The 23,341-nt window shown below is 45.9% G+C and overlaps 1 protein-coding gene and 1 long non-coding RNA gene across 2 annotated transcripts in view; both read left to right on the forward strand.

Annotated features, from left to right (window-relative positions):
- The first annotated feature begins 12,605 nt into the window (after nucleotides 1-12,605).
- Nucleotides 12,606-23,341, forward strand: part of CCDC69 (coiled-coil domain containing 69) — a 46,269-nt gene continuing 35,533 nt past the window's right edge. Inside the window, exons 1-2 of the mRNA XM_019627248.1 lie at nucleotides 12,606-12,620; nucleotides 17,029-17,202. Coding sequence (XP_019482793.1) covers nucleotides 17,155-17,202 — 48 coding nt within the window. The 5' untranslated portion in view covers nucleotides 12,606-12,620; nucleotides 17,029-17,154. The remainder of the gene's footprint in view (nucleotides 12,621-17,028; nucleotides 17,203-23,341) is intronic.
- Nucleotides 17,958-20,741, forward strand: LOC109373454 (uncharacterized). Its single transcript, XR_002122231.1, has 2 exons — nucleotides 17,958-18,101; nucleotides 18,428-20,741. It is a non-coding gene; the product is annotated as an uncharacterized LOC109373454 (long non-coding RNA).

Here is a 23,341-nt window from a genome sequence, read left to right on the forward strand (position 1 = left end):
GCTTATGAGCTGGCAGGAACAAGCTTAAACATTAACCCCTTGTCTCTGACTCCCCTGGCCAGCACTGCACCTACAAGCTGACAAGTACCTTATACATCCATCATAGGTAGGAACAGAACAGTTCCTGATCGCAACAGCAACCCCCCCCCCCTGCAAGCTGACATCCATTGTAGATGGAAAAAAGTCAGTTCCCAGGAGAAGACAATTGTTAACAGCAACCCCCCTGCAAGCTGACAAGCACCCTACATCCTGCATGGAAAAATATAAAACCCCAGCACTCCTTCTCATTGGTGCAGTTGTCCCCCATTGGACTCTGCCCTGGCCAAACTTCTGCTGGTATCTCTCTCTTACCCCTTTGTCTCCACAGCTCTCCTTCTCAGACTGCCCTGGCAAAACTTCTGCGAGTTCCAAACAGAACTCTTGCTCTCCTTTTTTTTTTTCATCTTCAAGCATTTTTATTGTGTTCTAATTCTTTAAAAATCAGTAATCCAATTGATTGAGTTTCCTTTTAGGTACAGGCAAAATGTCCATTGTTTAATCCTACACATTTTCTCCAAAAAAAAATGTATACACATATTAAGAAAGGAAAAAACTGTATTGAAATTGTAATACAATGAATGATGCTAGCATTCATTTGATTTGCTCTCCTTTTTTGACTTTCAATAAATCTTTTCTCTGGATACTCTTCTAGTCTCGTAAATCCTTTTCCATTCTGCGAATGACCAGGGGTTAATTCTACATCAAGGCATTTACCTGTTCTTTTAATATGCTTTTTAATTTGCATATCTTCCTCCCAATCTGATAAGCCTTTCCCTCTCTCATCTAGCACAACCTCTTCATTACACACAAGTGCAATTTGAGGCCCCACAAGGAAGGGGACTTGCCCAGTATCACACAGCAGAAGTGGAACATTCTAGAACTCACTTCTCCTGAGACTGATCCCACTGTAGTATGAGTGATGTCTGTGTGGCAGTGCTCCTTGGAGGAATGTGTGGATGGTGAGTGGGGGGAACTAGATGCTGACCCTGGTATGCCCTGAAGCCTCACTGGTAAATATTGGGTTGTCGGAAAAGTCATGACGTATTTTTTTCTATGGTTTTCATTGCAAAAATGCGTCATGATTTTTCCAACAACCCAATAAGAAGGGGATTGCACAGCCTCCCTCCCAGCATCATTCCTTCTCCATCTTTGCACCTGCCAAGGCCCCTTCACCCCACTACCCACTTCCGCCTTGACTCCTAAATACTCCATTCTATTAGCCTCAGGCACACTCCTTCACACAAGAAATCCATGATCCTGGGCAGTAAAAGGTTAATGCTCCTTTTACTGCCCAAGCAAACTTGGAGAACCTCTCAGTGAGTTGGGCATGTTTCTTGGAGATTAGAGTATCTGACATCTCCATCTGAAGGGCTTTGGAGGAGATTCTGGAAGGCCACAGACAGTGACCTGAAACCAGCACCATAACCAAGATGGAAGGGAGAACAGGACAGTGGCTTGCTAAGAGTCAGGCAGCCCCAGGCAGTGCCAGGCTTGCATCCTGTGAGAGCCTGGGTAGGGACCTTAACCCCTCTGGCCTCAGTTTCCTTGTTTGCAAACAAGGAATAATAATAATAACAATAATAACAATAATAATAATAATAATACATCTACCTCCCAGTACCAAGCTGTTTCCTCATTCAACAAATACTTACAGATTCAACAGCTGAACAAGATAAAGGCCCTATCCCCACCCCGTACCCCACAAAGACTAGTGTCTATTTAAGAAGAGCAATCAACAAAAAAAGAAATAAACAAGATATTATCCAAGAGTAATAATACCAGAAAACAAGAAATCAGAATAAATTAATTCAAAGTACAGTGGGTTGCTTTCTTGAATGTGATAAGAAATGTCTTAGGAGGTGGATTTTTACCATCCTTGGGAGAAATGGGAAACATTTGGGGTAAGAGCCAATGAGAAATGTAAACATGGTCAAGACCATCAGGCCATGGTTCCTAGGTAGGGCTGCACAGTGCAGTCCTCTGGGGAGCTTTTAAAAATCCCAGTACCCAGGCCACACTCCAGACCAATTACATCTAAATCTTTGGAGGTAAGACCCAAGCATTGTTTTCTTGTTTTGTTTTGTTTTTAATCCCAGGTTCTTAAAATGTGTGGCCAAGATTGACATCCAGTGATCTAAAGCATACAATAGGTGCACATATACCCTGCATACATGAGAGAGTCAGAGACCCCACATATATGAGAGGTTCAGAGACAGAAAAAGAATATGAGGAAAATACCACATTCTGAGCTCAGGATAAGGTCAGGTGCCTGGGGTTCTGAGGGGAAGGAAGGTCATTCTCAGGATTAGAAGAGCAGATGTTCAATAATTAGGTGTTTGCCCTGTCCTGTAGACAGGTCATAGAAATTTATTTCTGGTGATAATACTGATTATGGACAAGGTTCCAAATTTAAATTCTTTAGGGGAGAGGTGAAAGTTTCTCGTGAGCCCACAGGGTCTCAATTGTCTTCGGCTCAAAATAATCCACATGTAAAGTAACACTATTCTGAACCTGTTCTGAACCCCTTCAAAGGTGATGCAGTGTAGACATGAGAACACTTTGTTACCACCCCATCCCTGTGGGGTTTCAACCCAAATATAGCCTGGACACCTGGATTTAAACCTTGGCTGTTCTTTTTATTATAGGCTAATTTTCAAAACAAAGTGTTCTAAAAACAAAATACAACCAAGTAAATTTGATGATCTAATGACTTTATTAAGCAGTTCATAAATTGGGCAGCATCCCATCTAGAAACTAGAAAGGTTCTCTGTGGAGTTGTACAAAATGATAGGTTTTTATAGAAAAGAAGGGTGGGGCGAAGGCGCCATTAACAAAAGGAAAGGATTATTTTTTAGACCAAGACATCTTCTCTTGGGGGGAAGGGAATAGCAAGTGTTCTTATCATGCAGATTACCTCTTCTTTCTGTGGGGGATGGAGAGGGCCCACTTAACAGATTGCTGGTTCTTGACCAGGACATTTCAGACTGATTAAGATTATATTTCTAGGGAAGGCTGAACAACAATTAGGTCAGATATTAAATCTAGGTTTGGTATCATGGGCTTTAGCACAAATGATGCCATTTTGAGCCTGTGCTTTTCTCTTTAACAAAAGGCAAAAATCAGAGTTCCTATAGATATATAATGAGCACACATTAGAGATTTGATTTAATTCCATCATTGAGGGAATATGTGAGATGCTACAACCAGTGCAAAGAAGACTCCAAAGAACAAACGTATTTATATATCAGGAATATTGACAAAGGTGCAAATGGAGACAAAACTGGCCTTTTCCATAATAGGGGAGAGAAGTCAATTTAACTTCCACAGGACAAAAATTTACATTTGTATAGGCAAATATTATTTTTTATTCTTATGAATTATCTACTTCAGAGGGAATGAAAGACACAGAGCCCATCATAGAACCAGAAGCAGACATGTGAAAGAATATGCGCTAGACAATGAATAGTTTTCCATTGAAGTTCTTACAAAAAAAACCAAAAACGGTAAAAATGGAGTCACTTTTGCTATGTCATCAAACCAAAACTTAATAACTAACCTAATTGCAATTTCAGCCTCTTTCAGAGGTGGAATTTTAATCAGACTGGAATTTCCTGGTCAATACTATTGAGGTAATTTGCCTGATAAGACCCCCTGCCTTCTCCTAGGTGTCTTTGCCTGAAATAATCAACTCTTTTAACTTCCTAGTCCCACCCTCTTTCTGCCTATAAAAACCTCTAGTTTTGGGGCTGGCTGAGTGGCTCAGTTGGTTAAGAGCTCACTCAAGAGTTTGAACTCTGAGCAACAGCAGTTCAATTCCTGGCCTGGCCTGAGCTGAGCCACCAACAGGTGGCAGGATGGCTCGGCTAAAAAAAAACACAAAAAACCTTCAGTTTTGTACAACCCCTGGGAAGCATGTTTCTGCTGCTCACTAGATGGGATGCTGCCATATTCATGAATCACTTAATAAAGCCAATTAGATATTTAAATTTATCTGTTAAATTTTTCTTCTTTAACAAAGCTCCAATTTTTGTTTAAATGGTAATTGTATTTCTGACTTTAGGTAATGCCTTTAACCTCACAGGGCCTTAGTTTCTCTATTTGTAGGAAGTTAAGGTCAAACTAGATCAGTGGTTCTCAACCTTTCTAATGCCGCGACCCCTTAATACAGTTCCTCATGTTGTGGTGACCTCCAACCATAAAATGATTTTTGTTGCTACTCTATAACTGTAATTTTGCTACTGTTATGAATCGTAATGTAAGTATCTTTTTGTTTTCCAATGGTCTTAGGCGACCCCTGTGAAAGGGTCGTTCGCCCCCCAAAGGGGTTGCAACCCACAGGTTGAGAACCGCTGAACTAGATGATCTCCAAGGTGCCTTTCAACTTTGAGAGTGTGTATATATGTGTAAAACTGGAAGGAACACTGAAAGTTATTTTATTATTATTTTTAAAAGATTTTTATTGGGGAATTGTAGGGATGGGAACAAACAAGTTGCTGTTGTTTTGTTCTTCAGTCTAATTGTGGAGGATGTTGCTTCACTGGCCCAAGCTGGCAACATCACTGCGGTCTTCCCAGGCGAGGCAGATCAGTCGCCGGCCTCTGGATGGCCGCTCACAGCGGCTGTTGGCCGCTCACAGCGGCTGCTGGCTACACATGGTAGCTTATGGCAACCCACTGCAACAGGGGACTGCAACCTAAGCCGTCGCCGGCGACCCACAGCAGCCCAGCCCCAGATCAAGCTGTTGTTCAGCATCTTAGCTGTGGAGGGCAGTGTCACTGGCCCTCATATGTGGGATCCGAACCGGGGCCCTCTGGCATCCCAAACCAGTTCTTAACCAGTGCGCCACTCGGCAGGCCCCTGAAAGTCATTTTAACCCCTTCTGATCAGCCCATTTTAGAGAGCAAGAAACTGAAGCCCAAAGCAACCCAGCAGAGGTAGGATGAGACACAGGTTTCTCGTCTCCCTGCTCACGGCCACATCCCTGGGCATAACTGCAGAGCTAACAGGAGCACCACCCACCTGAAACCTGAGAGCACTGGAGGCCTGACAATGCCCTGGGGTTCAGGGGCTAGACTGGTATGGCAAGACAAACAGGCTGAGGGAAGATGCCCCGAAGCCGCCTCCCCCTCCAGCCTCACTGAGGGCCCAGGGTGGGAGGCCTCTTCACAAGCTTGCATCACTTTGATTTCCCAAAGATTTTCATCTCATTAGAGCTTTTGCCTAGAGCTTTGATTCTCCGTGTTACATTGATGTGTGGGTTATTTTGGGCAGAAAGCAATCAAGAGCCTGGGGGGCTTATGAAAAACTTTTACCTCTCCCTTAAAGAATTTAAATCGGGGGCCTTGCCCATAATAAGAGTTACCACCAGAAATAACTTTTTATGATCTATCTATCTATAGGGGAGGGCAAACACCTCATCATTACTCAACATCTGCTCTTCTTATCGTCCTGGGAATGAACTTCCTACTCATGCATATGTAATTACATTTGGTTATTTTCTCTTGTTATTCTGTCTCATGGCAATTTAATTATCAGACCAACCAGTCAAAAGAACCTAGAAGGGTAGGGGAAAATTTCTTCTGCCCCTACACCCTACCACATGCTGCGGTGGGATGGATTCCATGATGTCTGAGCGTCGGTCCAGATGCAGCATCTTTGATGCTGTCAAATGACCAGCTCCAATGAGCTGCCCCAGAGGAGCTGGGTGCATCCAAGCAGGCTGACCAGAATCCTGGTCTTTGCACAGCTCTGTTCTCTCTTTCTTACTTCTTCTCACTCCCACTTCCTTCCCTAACCCGCCCCCTCTGCTGGCCTCCAAAGTGGCTCTCAAGGATTATTTCAAATCAACAGACCTTGCCTGTTTCTGCTAGTAATTTTCCAACTAAAGACAATCTCATAGATGTCTCCGGAGGCCCAGAGAATGCCTAAGAGAACAGTAATTGTCTGATGACTCCCAACAGAGGTGGGGTTGAAAGAGAGGGTATGAGGATCTTGTCCCTTCTTAGGGCTTGGGACCTGGTTTCCAGGACAGGGGCTGACAGTGCATCAGCACCGGATTTCAGCTAGGCAGCACCATCATCAAAACTCTATTCAAGGGGCCCTTTCTGTCTCGGCGTAGAATTAACCCCTGGTCGTTGGCAGAATGGAAAAGAATTTACAAGACTCTACAAGAGTATCCAGAGAAAAGATTTATTGAAAGTCCAAAAAGGAGAGCAAGAATTCTGTTTGGAACTCGCAGAGGTTTTGCCAGGGCAGTCTGAGAGGGATTGCTGCGGAGACAGAGGGGTAAGAGAGAAACTAGCAAATGGAGTTTAGCCAGGGCAGAGTCCGATGGGGGACAACTGCACCGATGAGAAGGAATGCTGGGGTTTTATATTTTTCCATGCAGGATGTAGGGTGCTTGTCAGCTTGCAGGGGGGCTGCCATTACAATTGTCTTCTCCTGGGAACCATCCTGTTCCCACCTATGATGGATGTCAGCTTGCAGGGGGTTGCTGTTGTGATTGGGAACCATTCTGTTCCCATTTTTGACGGGTGATTGTTAGTTTGTAGGGGGTTACCGCTGTGATTGGAAACTATTTTGTTCCCACCTATGATGGATGTAAGGTGCTTGTCAGCTTGTAGGTGCAGTGCTAGCCAGAGTCAAGCAGTTAATGTTTAAGCTCCTTCCTGTTAGCCCACAAGCTCGCTCCTGTTAACCCTTTGCCTTTCCCATCCTGCCAGCTCACAAGCCCACTCCCAGTAACTCTTTACTTGTCTGATCCCTTTACAGTTTCCAGAGCAATCTGTTAGCTGCCTCATTCATTCTGCTTGCACGCTATTGCCTGCAGGACAGACTGGGCTGAAACTTGAGTGAGGGTGTCGGCTGCCACCTGTAGTATTATTCATCAGGCCGGCAGGGGGCAGCCGCTCCCCAATTCAGGTTCGATTTACCAGACACAATGGCCCGGTGTGGACGGATCTGAGTTTTCAAGAGAGATTGCAATTTAGACTTTTATGTGAATTCTTTACATCGTTAAAGATGGACAACTAATTCAGATCACTATAAAAGACTGCGTGAGCTAAAAATAAGTCTGCAGACAGATGTACTCTGAAGAACCCCAGTAGGCAAATTCTGAAGTTTGATCCCAGAGTGTGGGATTCAGACTTCATTCAAAAATGCCAGAGTTGATACATCATTTTTCTCACATCCGCATTTTACATGTTGGGAGACTGAAGTTCAGAGAAAAGGGATTTGTCCAGGTTTTTTAGGGCAAGGCCAAGAGTAGAACCCAGGCGTCCTAACTCCTTCTAGGTCTACTTCTTGGAGTAGGAAGTGCTCCCACTAAAACCCTGGGGTCCCCAGTGGGACCTGATTCAATAGCCCCGAGGGCATGCCCCAGAGAGCAGGTCCTACCAACGGGAGCCCTGACCAGTCTGGGGAGGTCGCCAGAGCCCAAGGGCAGGAGGGGGAGCCGGAGTTTATTTTTAGCTGCTTAGAATGTGCCTCTAAGCCTTATTTAGACATCAGGCGACAGGGTGAGCTGGAGGCAGCAGGGGTGGGGGAGGAGATAGCCCTCTCCCCCTCCCCAGGCTTCTGTTACAACTGCTCTTCCCAGCCCGCCCCTTTATCATCCTTTCTGGGGGCTCGGGCTGCTCTAAATAGCAGCTTTTGCTGGGTGGGCTCTGGCTGGCTTTCTTTCTCTTCCACCTCCATCCCTTTCTCCCCATTCCCCCACAGTTCTGCAGAGAAATCAAACTAGGGCCATACAAAGTTTCCTTTTCACCTTCTGGAGTCACAAACCTTTTGAAAAGCTGTAGTAACTAATTTATCATGGTGGTTTAGAGCTCAGGTTGTGGAGTCTGATGAACCTACCCAGGTTCAAATCCAGTATATGACCCTAAGCAAGTCCTTACACTCCCAAACCTGTTCCCACTTTAGTGCAGTGGAATTAGTAGCCCTTTCAATCTCTCTCATGGTTCCTGAAGATTAAATGTGATAAGGTATGTAAAGACCTTAGAATATCATAATAAATTCTCAATAAATTATGGTGATGGTGATTAAAGCTATAGACCCTCTACACAGAAAAAAAAATTAATTACTTATACGCACACAGTTGTGAATGTAATTTCAGGAGGTTTATGTAAACTCTGAAGCCCGCTGATCCCAATCCAACTTCAGACTCAATTCAAGTCATTCATTCATTCATTTGTTCAACAAATCTTTGCTAGCTTTTACTCCATCCCAGGTACTAGGTAAAAAGTAGGGTGGAGGTGTGAGGCCAGAGAAACCTATGTATATGAATTATACAGGGTCAAAACAAATCAATAGTGAGCCAAGGATCAGAATGAAAATCTTTTTGAAAAAACAAGGCATAATTGATGCACAAAAAATCTGCGTATTTAATGTATACAATTCAGTGATTTTGAACATATGCATACACCCCTGAAAGCATCACCAGAATCAACGTAACAGATATACCTGTGACTTCCAAAAATTTCCTTGTGCCCCTTTGTTTTTTGTTTGTTTTTGTGGTAAGAACACTTAACATGAGCCCACTCTCTTAACAAATGCTTACGTGCACAATAAAGTATTGCCAACTGTAGGCGCTGTGTTGTACCACAGATCTCTAGAACCAGCTTTCTATTCTCTACTTCTATGAGCCTGACTATTTTTAGATACTTCAGATAAGTGGAACCATGCAGTATTTGTCCTTCTGTGACTGGTTTACTTCACTTCGCCTAATGTCCTCCAAGTTCATCCATTTGTTGTCACAAATAGCAGACTCTCCTTCTTTATAAAGGCTGACTAATAGTCCACTGTATGTATACACCACCTTTTCCTTATCCATTTTTCTGTCAGTGGAGATTTGGGTTCTTTCCATGTCTTGGCTTTTGTGAATAATGTAGCAATGAACAAGTGCATCATCAAGATCCTGATTTCAATTCTTTGGGATATATACCCAGGAGTAGGATTGCTGGGTCATAGCACCATGTTTTTAATTCTTTGAGGAAACGCCATATTGTTTTCCATAGCGCCTGCACCATTTTACATTCCCACCAACAGTGCCCCAGAATGTAAGTCTCTTGAATCCCAATCTTGACTCCTTTGAAGAATAACTTCTGTCTCTGGAAAGGGACAAGGACTCCTTCCAGTCGCAATCAAAATGGATCTAAGCATCTGTTCCCTTAGGATACCTACCCCAGCAGACCCTTGCACAGTTTTTCCAACATACCCTCCCAACATTAGCTTCTGCTTGCATACCTCCCACAATGAAACACTCACTTCCTGTCAGACTGGACCCCTGAATCTTGGACCAGTTGGAGGGTCTGTCCTCCTAAGGAGTTGGATCCCATGTTCCTGGGAACTTCTAACCACTGCTTCTAGTTTTCCAAGACAGCTTGGAAGACTGATCCTCTTTTTCAAGTGCTGTGGATCTGAAAGTGCCTTGAAGAAGGAAGAAGGATAATGGGGTGAACTGGAGATTTGATCTCCTTCCAGCTTTGCCCACCTGCCAAGCTCTGCCTGAACTCAGGCCCTCCCAGCAATCTGGGTTCCCGAGTCTCCCGCCCTCTGCAGCTGCTTCTTTAAGAAGCGCCACAGGGGCTGGTCCTGCTACTGTCCTTGGATCTTGTCCAGAGCCCTGATTTAAAAGGTATTGCAACGTGTTTTAAAAACAAACATGTGTTGTAACCCAAGGCCCCGGTAACCACAACACTGCTGGCTGTTAGCTGGCGCCTCCCAAGCTGAGAGGAGAGGAAACTGCTCTCTGCCTAGCTCGCAGCACCCCACGCTCACCGTAGTTACTAGATTATATCAGGCTGGGAGCTCAGCGAGGGCAGGGCCTGAGCTGGACCTTCGGTCCTTCTGGACCAAAGTGACTTTTGGACCTGCACCAGTTCCCTCAGGAGCCATTTCAGTAGATATTTGATGGCTCCAGGACAGCACTTTCTGTCCACCCTCCGCCTGAGCCCCAGAGTGACCAAGTATAACTTCAATCAATTAGTGCCACTCCCATTGCCCACAGGATAAAGTAAAAATGTCTTGGCCATGTCTTGAAGCCCCTCCCTCTCTATCTGTTTCTCCCTCTCTCCCTCCATTAGCCCAGCACTCCAGCCACACTGAGCCACTGAGCCCCCCTGCAACCCACTCAGCACGGGGCATGAGTGTTCTTTCCCACTTGCTTTTATTTTTTCATTTTAATTTTATACATGTCGATATTGCAAAGCGATCACCACAGTCACATTCATTAACACATCCGTCACCTCCATAGTTACACTTCCTCACTTTCTTGATGAGGAGAACCCCTACATAATCTACACAGCCCAGCTCCGATATCACCTCCTCAGTAAAGCCTGTGCTTCCCTTTCTTTTCCCAGATAGAGTCAGGCACTCCTTTTGCTTTTATGGTATTTTTCCATACCCTTGTTACATTATTTGGCTACCTGGACCAGAGGCAATGTAACCTCCAGCAAATATTAAATGTTTGGTTTAGCTTGCATGATGTGTTTGTGTGTGTGTGTGTGTGTGTGTGTGTGTGTGTGAGAGAGAGAGAGAGAGAGAGAGAGAGAGAGAGAAGAGAGATATTTATTTTACATTAAAAAAATAAACAGATTTCTAGTTTCTCTTCAAAAACTGGAAGGTTAGGCCAGTGCCTGGGCCTTTATTTCCTTCTAATGTTCACCCACCTGTGCTCCTTTTGGTGAGTATGTGGTTCCCAGTTTGTACCCCATCTCATGCTGGCCCTCTCCTCATTTATGTACCTACACAGCCCTGTAGACATTCAGGTATTAAGCCTTGGACCTCAGTCATACCTCTCCTATGTTCTGGGCCACTCCCATCGGCAAATATTCTACCTCCTTGTCCCCATAAACTATTGAGATGCCCCAGAATTCCAATATGTTAGCAAAGAGTAAATGAATGAATAAAGTCAAGTCAATAAAGGAAATACAAATGTCACAAATTTCTTTGCCAAATTGTATTTTCCAATTCTTGTCTTGGAAAAAACAGTCCCTGTCCTCATCTTCTTGGGACTCTCACTTTAGTTAGCTTCATGTGGGTAAGATGTTCCCATCGGGGTGGATCTAGGAAAGTGACATCAGGGCTGGGAAACAGTGGGTTTTCCGGAAGGGAGGGGTCAGGACATTTGTCTGGTGCAAAAGGGCTGCTCAAATTATGACTAAATAGCAGGCGACACAGATGGAAAAATATTCATTTCTCAAATCAAAGAATGAGGTGCGCTGCTGGAAACTGGGGTTCCCGCTGAGCAAGGATAGACAGTAATATGTTTGGAACTGAATGGAATTGAGAACGTGACGTCTCGTGGGCACATACAGAAGGTGCAAACACGGTTCTCTGATAAGGGATGTGAGGGGACAGCCTGTAGGAAGGGACAAGTAGATTACTGACTTAGGTACAACCAGACAAGCAAATATCCATCTCTGATCTGAGCCTGGGAAGCCCCCAGCTGCTGTTGGAGTCCTGCTCATTTGATTACATTTAAACCAACACGCTGCTCATCAGAGGACTGTATTCAGAAAGTCACCCTTAGTCCCTAGATGTGAGATGGCTCAGGGCCTGGCTCAGAGCCTGCGGAACAGTCCCTGTGTTTCACATGGAGAGTGCAGGTAGGGGTGGCCTAGACCCCAAACACCCAGCCCAGCCAAGGACATCTCAAACATGGAAAATGGGGCCCACCTGTAGATCCACTGAGCCCTTAGACCCCACTTTATCCTTCATCTCTGTGCCCACTGAAAAAACAAAATGGCTGTCAGATATGAGGAGGACCGAAAGGTTGAAGCAGCTCAAACATAAGCACACATCAGACTTACCTGGAGGACTCATAAAACACTGATTTCTGGGCCCCACAGCCAGTGGTTTCGAATGCAGCTGGTCTGGAGTAGGGCCCAAGAGTTTGCATTTCTAACAATTTCCCAAGAAATGCTGGTGCTGCTGACCCCTGGACCACATTCTAAGAACCACTTCTGTAAAGAAATATCCACTTTTGCCCCTTACTAGTAACCCCTGGGCCCTAGAGCCCACCTAAAGAGGCGATGTGCAATTTTCCCTAGAGAAAATCCCTTGGTGAGGTTTTTTTCTGTGCCCCTCCTACTCTGCCTTACCGTATAAACTCCTGGAGGTCCTCCATCTGAACAGAAAGAGCGCCAACCAATGATTATTGACACAAATCAACACTTGTTGGTAAACAAAGTGGTAACATGAATCTTGTCACCTCTCCCAAGGCAGCCCCAAATCCCAAACCACAGGCCTCCTGGGAAAATAGGCAGGGGTGGCATCTTGCTAATGAGCACTACTCAGATTCAATTCTCCTTTCCAAGGACCTCCCTATTAATTCAATTCAACACAATTCAATATAATTAATGTAGCAATTCAATTCCCTGGTGAGATGACCCCTCCACACCCACTGGAGCAATCAGGCTCAAATTGTAGTGTGAAAATTCCTGACTCTGTCCTGCAGGTCCTGATTCAATACGTGGGAAAGGAGAGAGGGCTCCAGGGAAACTGTGTTTTCACCAACAATGCCCAGGTGATCCTGAAGCAAGTGAGCCTGCCCATTTCTTGAGCAATGCTCCAAAAGACACGTAAGTACTCAATAATTTTAGGTTCCCTCTCATTTCCTTTTCTTGTGTATATCCCAAGAGGAAGCTGTCAAAGCAACATTTCCATCCAGAGCCTCTCAAATCCAAGGTATCTTTCTCAGCAGAACCTCATTTATCACCTCCAGTGTCTCTAAGGGACAAATTATTCTAATTAAATTTAATATAACCTCAATTAAGGACCAGGTATTGGTTAGAAATTGTATTTTGCTGTTAGTGACAGCATCTCAATGGCAATGGTTTAAACAAATTTGTTGTTTATTCTAACACATGAAAAAGTTAGGAAGTAGCTGATCAAGGCTGGGGTGTAGGGCTTCATAAATTCACTAGAGATTAGACAACTCCCATCTCTTTGCTCAGGGTACCAAAATGGCTGCTGGAATTCAGCCATCGTGTCTGTATTCCAGGCAGGAAAAGAGGGGAGGGGCAAGGAAAGGGGGATCCCTGCTCCCAGCTGAGTCATTCCCCTAATAGTTTTCCTGGAAGCTGCAACCAGTAATTTCCCCTTACGTATCGCTGGCCACCCTAGATGCAAGGAAAGCTGGGTTAAGTTGCCTGTTCGCTCAGCACATTGCTTTCCCAGAAAATATCAGGATTCTGTAACTAAGGAAAAGGGAAGAATGAAAGTTGAGTAAGGTGACTGAAGTCTCAGCCACAATCTACTGGGTGGGGTGAGGAGGGAGGAGACAAGCTGTGTAACCTTTAGCCCATTAGGGAGGATACACAGAGCACACAAACAAGTGTAACTCAGAAAAAAACTGCCAGCTGTGCTGAGAGACCTGTGGAGCGGGTGCTGCAAGGCTTTTTAAAGGAGGGCATTTGAGCTACTGCTTGATGTACAGGTAGAATTATAACCCACAGGGAAGGATGGAGAAGAAAGTCACTCTGGGCAGACAGCATATATTTGGGGAACAATTGGGCTCAATCAGAAGAATCTAAACAGAAAAAGTTTTTGGGGCTAGAAAGGTGTTTAACAGCTACTGAGCTGAGAAGTTACTAACCTGGGATCCAGGCACAGCCCCATTGCCTGGGCTGCAGGGGGCCCTGAATTGCCTCAAATTCTATGCAAAAGTTTTAAGATATGGGTATATTGTGCTTTTCTAATGAAAGAGGCCTAGGATAATGCCTGTATTGTTCTTTCCAATCTTTCCCAAGAAAGCCCACCCCATCCTCAACTTTTATCCCTTTATACACAACCTAGCTACCAATGCTAATTCCTCACTCCCCACCTCCCCAACCTCCACACTCTACCCTGACTCTCCTCTGGCTGTTCCTCTTGTAATTACTCCTCCCTGCTTCTCCTCTTCCCCCTAGATATAGCAAGATAGGTAGTGATTTCACCATCACTGGAAGTATTCAAACATAGGCTGCACAAACACCCAAAAGGGAAATTATAAAATAGACATGAGTTGCAAGCAACGGAAGTAAAACATCAGCTCTCATCCCAACCTGAGTTTCTAGGATTCCCTTTGGCATGAATGTCCTTTGGCTTTAATATTCCTCAAGGAAGTCCTCCTTCCCTGTCCCCATCCACTATAGTCTCTGATCTCCTTTTAATATTAATGCTTTCCACATGAGGAGTACAACTTGACATTAGCTATATAACCTATTTTGCATTGTTTCCCAACGTTTCCTAGGCATAGGTCTAATGTCAAAACAAACAAACAAACAAAAAACAGATTGTAACTAATTCAAGGTCAAGAACTTAGTCTTCTTCTCTTGTATCTTCACTGTATCTTGTCCATAAGGTGGCCAAACATCCCTGTGTGCCTCGGACCTAGGAGTTTCCTGACACATAGGCTATTTGGTGCTAAAAATGGGGAAATCCTGAGTAAACTAGGATATTACTCACCCAACTTGCCCAAGAAATGGACACATTATAGTACCTGCTTCTGATATCTAACTATGGGTAGACTTTACTGCTGTTTATTAGTATTTCAGGTTCTCCTCTCCTTCTGGACACACATTACACTTCCCCAACACCTTGCGGTTGGGCATGACCATGTGACTTGCTTTGGCCAATGAAATGTGTGGGTGGACTTCATGGGCGTCACTTCTGAGTGGTAGCATTTAAGATAAGTCCATGCACCATTCTCGGTACACTCTCCTCTCTTGCCCTGGCAAACCCTGGAGCCATGGTGTTGAGATTGGCTGCATCATACGACGGTATAGCATGTCCCTGTGAAGCAGAGCCTGCTGCTGCATCCCCCATGCTGGACAGGTAGTGTGAGCAAAACCTGGCCTCACTGGTGTGAAGTCACTGAGATTTTTATATTTGTCATTGCTGCAGCAAAACCTAACCTAACCTGACTGGTGTATCAACCACCAAACACCTCATTAGCAATGTAGTCAAGTTACTAAAGCAAAAAACAAGACAAAACAAAAACTCTTCAGAGTTTTTTTCTCAGGCAGGAACTTCAAAGCACACAATGAAAAAGCCAAGTTGTGTGAAAGTGGTAAATCTGAGCCTGGCCTCCCATGAAGCTCAAAGAAGCTGGAGGCAAGACCTCTTGAAAACAGAGGCTGTAGGAACAAGCCTTCCAAATTCCCACCCACCAGCCCAGGTTATTGATTTCAACTGGTGACATTAGAAATTGAGATGGTTTTAGAAAGTTCAGCTCTTCAATGTTCAGATGTGAAAGTCTCTAAACGGGGAAACAACTGGTTCAGGATCACACAGAGCATTCCCGGCTATGATCTCCCCACACTTTTTTTTTTTGCCCTTTTGCCCTTTTTATTGGTTTTCTACTTAATTAATTCATAGTCATTATTTCTTTAGGACTTCACATACTTTCCCATGAGTTGATGGTGCAAAAACTAGTCTTAGTCTCAAATAAGCATTTAAAAACATAAAAAAACTTGTTTTCTTATTACAATAGTAATTTTCCTATTACAATAGTAATAAGTGTATACTCATTTTTAATATAAGAAAATGAAGAATGATTTTAAAAATCCAAAATCTCACCCATCCAGAGGTAATCACTATTAATATATTTTAATAAGAACAAATTTGTTACATTTTGTAACATTTAAAACATTCACCCTCATTAGTATTTTTACTGGTTACATGATAGTCTATTTTTATGGATAGATCATAATTTGTTTAACCAAGCTTCTTTTTTTAGATATTTAGATTTTTTTTTGCTTGTTTGTTCGTTTCCGTTTTTATTAAATCATGAGCCTCTTTCAATAAACATTGTTAATTTAAGTAGATACTCTTTCCTCATTACCTGTTTAGCCCATCCTATAGCAGTGGTTCTCAAGTTTTAGCAATGGGTCAGACTGTGAAGCTGTCAATTCCTGAGCCCCATCCCTACAGTTTAGGATCTGTAGTTCTGGGTGGGGTCTGAGAATTTGTATTTCTAACCTAGTTCTCTGGTGTTGCTGATGCTGCTGGTTTGGGACCATACTTTGTGAACCACCATCCTACATTATTCTTCCTTCCAAGAACATGATGTCACCTGTGTCCTTAGTTTCCTGTTTTAAAGCTTGTTGCAGTTGGTCTTATGCTCTGTGGAAGTGCTTTTGTGGTCTCGTATTCTGTCCCCATTCATGACTGTAAGTCCTTTTTATCAACACACCTTTCCAAGGGCCTCTGGGCCTTGTAGAATTCATTTCCTAATATGCTCACAGACACGTACGCACACTGATTTTCAAAGGTAGGTGTATTTTTCCTGCATTGCCACTCTCAGAAACCTCAGCTAGTACCACAATGAGGGTACACAAAAGTCCTTTCACCCAGGCGCTGACAATTTTATGTCCCTTATTGCCGCTGCATCTGCCACACTAGGTTGTTGTGATGGATAACACCTCTCCAAGATGGATAGAATAGAATAGTACAGATGCTTGTGAGCGGGATAGAGCTATCCACCCCGAAGTAAGGAGGCATTGCAACTAAACTTAATGTTATTATGTATTTATAAGGAAGTCGTTTGAAGCTTAGGTTCTGGAGTTAAAACTGAATTTTTTCTGGACTCCGGTACCTTCTAGCTATGTGAGCTTAGACTTCACATCTCTAAGCCTCATTTTCTCACCTGTAAAATAGAGGCAATAATACCTGTGTTGCAAGGAAGTGGCAAGAAATAGAAGTATAATAATATGTGTAAAGTAGCTGAGACAGAAGCAGCCCTCAATAAATGGCAGCTGTTGTGTTTAATTTAAAAAAGAAAAAAATGCTTTTTTTTTTTTCTGGCCTTTTCTCTGCCGAGGGCCGGAAAAGCATCCATTGCTCATAGGGATCTTTTCCGCCCTAGTCAGAAGTTCCTATCACAGAGATTCTAGTCACCTGCCTTGAGCGGCGGCGCAGCAAACCTCAAGGGCTTTGCTGAGGCCCTGCTCTTAGGGTATTTACGGCGTGCGGACGCCGGGCTCCAGCTCAAGTCTGCGCTTTCAGGTTCAGTTTCAGGGTCTCGCCGGCAGCCCTGGCTGGCGGGCGCGGAGAGGGCAACGGGGCCCCGACGGCAGGGTCCTCTGGGGGCCCCGGAGTTGAGAGGAGGCGTCCGGGAGCCCCCGGAGGAGGATGGGCTGCGGACACAGCACACTGAACTGCTGCAAACCCCCCCAAAAGGTAAAGGGCGCTGGCGGAGAAGTTTGCTTTGGGAGGGGAGGGAAGTGTGGAACCGCTCCGCCGCGGGGGACCCTCGGCGCCGCGAGCTCCCTCCGGTCGGCCGGGGTGTGCCAGGAGGGGAACTGCGAGAGGCCCGCACCCAGGGCGGTGGGGAAGGCTCGGCCCGGCGGCGCCGTTTCCCTGTCCCCGGGCTGAGCCACGCGGGGCAGCGGAGTTTACAAACACGGCCCCTGGGCCCAGGAAGGCAGCTAATTCCGGCTGCCAGGGTGGGGAAAGCTCTACTGCCTGTGGCAGGTGCCCTTTTCCTTCAGTCTGGGGCTGCAAGCTGTGTGGCCATTGACAAGTGACTTGACCTCTCTGGCCCTTCGGCTTTCCCACCATTCAGAGGATGATCATCTTCTAGGGCCGCTTCTCGCAGAGTGGTCCAAGGATTCACAGCATCCGCATCACGTGGGACCTGTTAGACATGCAAGATCTCAGGCTTGGCCCCAGACCTGCTAAAACGGAACCTGTCTTTTAATAAGATGCTCTGGTGATTACAATCAGCTTTCAAGTTTGAGACGCGCTGGTCTAGACTAGAACCTCCTCAGGCCCCCAGAGTGGGATGCATGTGGGCTGTTCTGGGGGGAGCTGGGAGGGGCTAAAAAGGGAGGAGATCTACAGCCTGCTGCCCTTGCCTCCTTTCCTGTCCCTCCCGCAAGGGGCCTCCGAGCTGGGTTAGGGCCCAGGAGACGCTACTCGGGTTTCTTGCAGTGGGACCAGCTGCCCCTTGGGGTCTGACAAGTCCAGAAGGTTCAGAGCCTGGAGCCAAAAGGACAACCTCCTGAGGCACAGAGCCGCGGAAGGGAAGAGCCTCAAATCCTGTCCCTTTTTCCTACTATTGCCTGCCCTCCAGCCAGGTGGGACTAGATGGTTCCATAAACTTGATAATCAGTTCCCTGGATCAAACTGTGAGGATAGTTAGCAATTTTTCATTGGACTGGAGTCTCTCTCTGCCCCTGCTTTGCTTGTGCCCGAGTACAAGCTTTTCTGCCTATTGGGTATTCAGTCCTGTACCCAACCTGGGTGATGCTGTTCCCTGACCTGTGCTTTATCCAGGAAGATGAGTTTTGGTCCCAAGTACAATGTGTCTCCTGCGCTTTCCTTGCTCCTCCTTTATTCCCAGTTCAGAAAACCTCACCGAGCTCTGACCCAGAAACCCTCATGTCTTCCCTCGCTCCAACAGGGAAACTGAGGCTTGCCTCCATCAGCGGAAGCAGAGGACTGGCTGACGCGGGTGATGGGCAGATAAACAGATAAACCTGAGCCTGGCTTGAGACTTGTAACGGAGCTGGTGATAGGTGGACATCAATCCTGGGTGTAGGCCCTGGCTCTGCCACAAGCATGCTGTGTGATTCCAAACAAGCCCTAACCACTCTCTGGGCCTCAGTTTCTCCCTTGATCTAGAGAGAGAGTGGGGTGTGCAGGATGATTTCTAACAGTCTGGGAGTCTGTGTTCTCTGCACCTGTGTCAGCCCTTTAGTCTGCAAAGTGGGCCAACAGTGAAGTCCATCACGCAATGGTGGGAGGAGCCTAGAGGAGGCGGGGCCCTGTGTTAGGCTTGATATTGCACAGGTGGAGAGGAAGCCAGGGTGAGCATGGGTTCCGGTCCGTCCTGGCCCTTCTAAGAGCCTTACCAGCTGTCCCTGTCTGTTCCTGGCATAGCCTGAACTGGACCCCCATCCCAAACTGAAGGGCAAGTAAAGTCGGCACAGGCTATCCGAGTGGACAAGGGCTTTGGGCAGCACCTGCAATGAAGCACCCAGTGTACAAATGAAGGTTAAGGCCTGGAGCAGTGAAGGGTCTTGACTGACGTCACCGAGCAACTTAGAGCAGAACCCCTGTATGCGGTCCTCTGGTCCAGTGTTCTTTGACTCCGCCCCTACCCTGTACTTCTGGTGGCTTCTTTATGATTCCAAAGCCCTTTGACATAAAAACCTTCACCCTGTTGCCTCAGAGCAGGCTGGCATGTCTTCCCTGCCCTGGCAATGCCAGAGCCCTGCCCTTTGGTGGCAGGACTTGTAATTCGGTTTTGTTTAAAGCGCATGCCTGTTTCATGTTTATGCCCAATTTTTCATACAGGTACCAACCCCAGAGCTCCCAAACCCATGCCCAACAGGCCACCAGCCCCCTGGGGTAGAAGGGTCTCTAAGGATGGGATGTACGAAAATGAGCTCAGACTGTAGTGGGCGGGGCCACGACAACGATGACTCAACCAGAGTGGCAGTTTATAGAGTGCTTTCACATCCTGCTGAGCTCACAAAAGCCCTGGAATCCAGGCTGAGTGCAGCATCTTCCCCATTTGACAGGTAAAGAAACAGAGGTTTAGGGAGGAATGATGTGTCCAAAGTCATAGACCCAGCTGGTGGCAAAGCTGTGCATCTGAGCCTGGTTTTCTGCATGCCCCACCCAGGGTTCACTGCCTGGTGTAGAGCACCGAGCAGGTGCTATGTAAATATTTGAGTGAGTGAATGAGGATCAAGTAAGAGCCAGGCTGGAGCTTAGCCACTGTGCAACAGGAGTAGCTCATCCAGCCTTGGGCGACGAGACACAGGAAGGCTTTTTGGATTGGGTAGAGGGATGCCTTGACTGAAGGTTTGGTAGGAGTTACCCAGTCAAGGCAGAGAGAACAGCCTGAGTAGAGGCTGAGCCAGTGAAAGTTCTGTATGATGGGGCTCATCATGGAGAGTGGAGGTGGCAGGCAGCAAGGAATGAAGCCGGAGCTTTCAGTGGGATCTATCCTAGCTAGGGACAGGGGTTTGACCATTAAGACTTCTCAAGATTCCTCCAGGTTCAAAGATCTGAGGGTTTGCTGAGCTCTGTGGTCTACCGTGTCTGGTGGCCTTGGTTGACCAGCTGTTCTAGACTCCATTGAGAGGCTAAGTCACTGCTTTATTGGGACAAATTGAAATCCTAGTGAATGAATGAGTGGGGATTCCTAGCAGACTGGGGGTGGGTACTAAGGAACCATCTGCATTGTGTGGTCCTAAACCTGTCTTGGCAGAAACCATAGCAGATGGGGCCATGTTCCCTCGGAAATCTTGGGAGAAGGCTGGAAAGACAGAGTAGGGGCCAAGAAAACAGGCTTTTCATGGACTTTCCTGTAGGAGTGATATGGAAGTATGTAGGGCCTTTTGTCTCCAACAGGTTAGCAGCCCCCTCTGGGCAGTGGTAGGGAGGAGCACCTAGGGCCTGCTGGTCAACCCCGTGTGCCTGTGCCTGGTGTGATGTCTGGACTCCCTAGTCCCCAGGGCTTCAGCTCTGGCCACAGCTCTGAGCAGGGTGTTAGAGAAGCTGGCTCAGCACTGCTCCCAAAGCTGGGCCTCAGGCAATAGGTTCTCAATGGGCCAGTCTTTCAGCAGTCCTTTATGATCACTTCCACATGGCAGGCTGAGAGAGAGAGAGAGAGAGAGAGAGAGAGAGAGAGAGAGAGAGAGAGAGAGAGGGAGGCACAAGTGAGTGACATGGAAGAGCCTGCATGGGCATAAATAATTCTGAAACAACCAGAGACACAAAGGGCATGGGTTTTAGAAATGGGTTCATGGATTCATGAATTAATTTGGTGCACAAGACTCTGGGCTAGGTGCTGCTTCAGTCCCGACTCCATCACAGATCCCGTAAGGGACCGTGGAAGGGACTTGGCTTCTCCATACCTCAGTTTCCTCATCTGTAAGATAGGCATGATATCCGCTCCTGGATCATAGGGTTGTTCTAAAGATTAGGTGAAAAAAATGTGTGTAATAGAGTCCCTGATACACTGACTGTCAAGCAGTATGCCCTTGATAAGAGGGAATGTGGGTGATGTCATAAGGGTGACATAGTTGTCCTTTAAGAATGTCACTGCCTCTCCACAACTAGACTGAAGAACAAAAGGACAACAACTTGGCTGGTCCCCTTCCCCGATTCCCCAACAATGTTCCCCTCTCTCAATTCTCCAATAAAATCTTTTTAAGAAAAAAAAAAAAAAGAATGTCACTGCCTGGATTGTACCCAAGGAAATCAAACAGGGATGTGGGAGCCAGGGGGATATTAACGTCCTTGGAGGGCTGTTGGGGTTGGGGGGGGATGGAGCCTGGGGCCTGGCTACTGCCTTTGAACCTCTGAAGTATTGTCAAGGGGCAGGAGGAACAGCCATGTTCTCTGTTGTTCCAGGAGGCAGAATTGTGGCCAGTGAGGGACGCTCAAGGTCGCCAGATTCTACTTCTCATGAGGAAGAAGGGTAGTGAGTTCCCCATTTGTGGAGGAGTTCAAGCAGAGGTCAGGTGACATTTTGGCAAGAAGAAGGGATGCAAGCCTAAGACTAGCAAATATTTAGGATTCCACTTAAGAAATACAATTATTATAATTATAATATTTGAGACAAAATTTCAAAATATGGAAAAGTATGAAGAAACTTAAAAATTGCTTTTAATTCCACCATTAAGAGATCACCTCTATGTACATTTCAGTGTCATTCTTTCTACTGTTTTTCCTACTATATAATATACATGAGTGTGACTATTTTTTATAAAATTGAGACTATATTTTAAATGGTTATATTCTAGTTACTTAATATTTTGCTGGGGGCATTTCCCCATGTTAAGTAGTCCCTGGAAACATGATTTTTAACAGCCACCTAGTGGTCTGTTGATGTCCCGTGGCTTATTTAGCTAGTTTGGACACTTGGATGTTTACATTTCCCACTCCTACCCTCATTATTCATTTGCTTCCTTGTCCTGTGTTTCATCCTAACCCGGAAAAGCGTGGCTTTGTGTTCAGAGGGGAGTGGAGGGGATGAGGCAAGGCCTCCTAAGGGAGGCGGCATCTTGGCTGGGTTTTGAGGTGAGTGTGGCTGTACCATATGCTAGACCTAGTGGAGTATATGCAAGGCAGGGCCCCTGACACCTGCTCAGTTAGAGGCAGAGCAAATCTGACTTTTTAACTCAGATTGCCAAGTATGAAAGGAAGCTGCCTGTCTGTCCCAGGCACTGAGCCCCCTGCCCCAAGCATTGTGGGAACATTGGATGTATGTGCCCTCAGAGCTAGTGGTTTTTGCCCAACCCGGAAAGCAGTGCCCCCTCCCCCCAGTCATCCCAGCCAAAGGCAATACAGGCTTCCATACATGTGCATGCTGAAACCTTGTGAGGTTGAACCAAGTTCTGTGTTATAAAGGAACATATGTACACTGTGACCTAAAACCCATTAGAGACATTTCCTAATCACCCTTCCCTTGGAGACACAACCTTTGGTGACACCTTTTCTGCACATGTACATATTTTTTTATTCTGTTCTTTTCCTTTGCATAATAGTTGAATCCCCAGGCAGCTAGTGTAGGTCCCCTGAGCACCCAATATGCCCCTAGCTACCTAAGGACTTCGCCTTTACCTCACTTGGGTGTTGAGTTTGGGGCCCGTGCTTCATGTCAACACTGGTGTCTTTTGTAAAAAAAAAAAAAATCAGAAAAACGTCAAACTTCAAGTTAGTTGCTGGTAAGCAGCAAGTCAAGGTGGTGACATCCCTGGTAGGAGAGGCTGCCACCTGACATCTCAGTGTTCCTAGGTCAGCTGGTAAACACAAATCTGAAACCTGCCTGGAAAAGGCAGTCTAAGGTGTGTCAGTATAACATTCATGAATGATCCTGTTCAAAAACTCAACTTGGAAAATGTAGGGGACCCCCCCAATAAAAGGAAGAGTCTGACAGATGGCCTGAGTCCTGGCTCTGACATCTTGGGTGCACTTGGGTTTCCACCCCCAGGACATGCACTTTATCCTCTCAGTGTCCTCTGAGCATCCCGAGCCTTTTCAGGTAACCTGGAGGGGGACAGGCAGGGAGCAGGACTGGCAGGGGAGGAGAGGGGGAGCTCCTTTGACCCCACCATGAGCAGAGAGAAGAAAATGAGCTGGAGAAAATCCATCCATCTTCAGCATAAATTGATCTAAATCTGTCCATTACCTGAAGACGAGCCATTCTACTTCTCTCGCCAGGTGAATTTGAACCCCTAAAAATCATTTATCTTGTGTCACTTTGTTGTCAAACCTGAATCTTCCAAAATATCTAGGACAAACACCTCACAATATATAAAATATCTATCCCTGTTCTTCCCCGCCCGCCCCCCTCCAC

This window comes from Hipposideros armiger, unplaced genomic scaffold (assembly GCF_001890085.2).
Source record: "Hipposideros armiger isolate ML-2016 unplaced genomic scaffold, ASM189008v1 scaffold_725, whole genome shotgun sequence".
NCBI classification, from domain to species: Eukaryota; Metazoa; Chordata; class Mammalia; order Chiroptera; family Hipposideridae; genus Hipposideros; species Hipposideros armiger.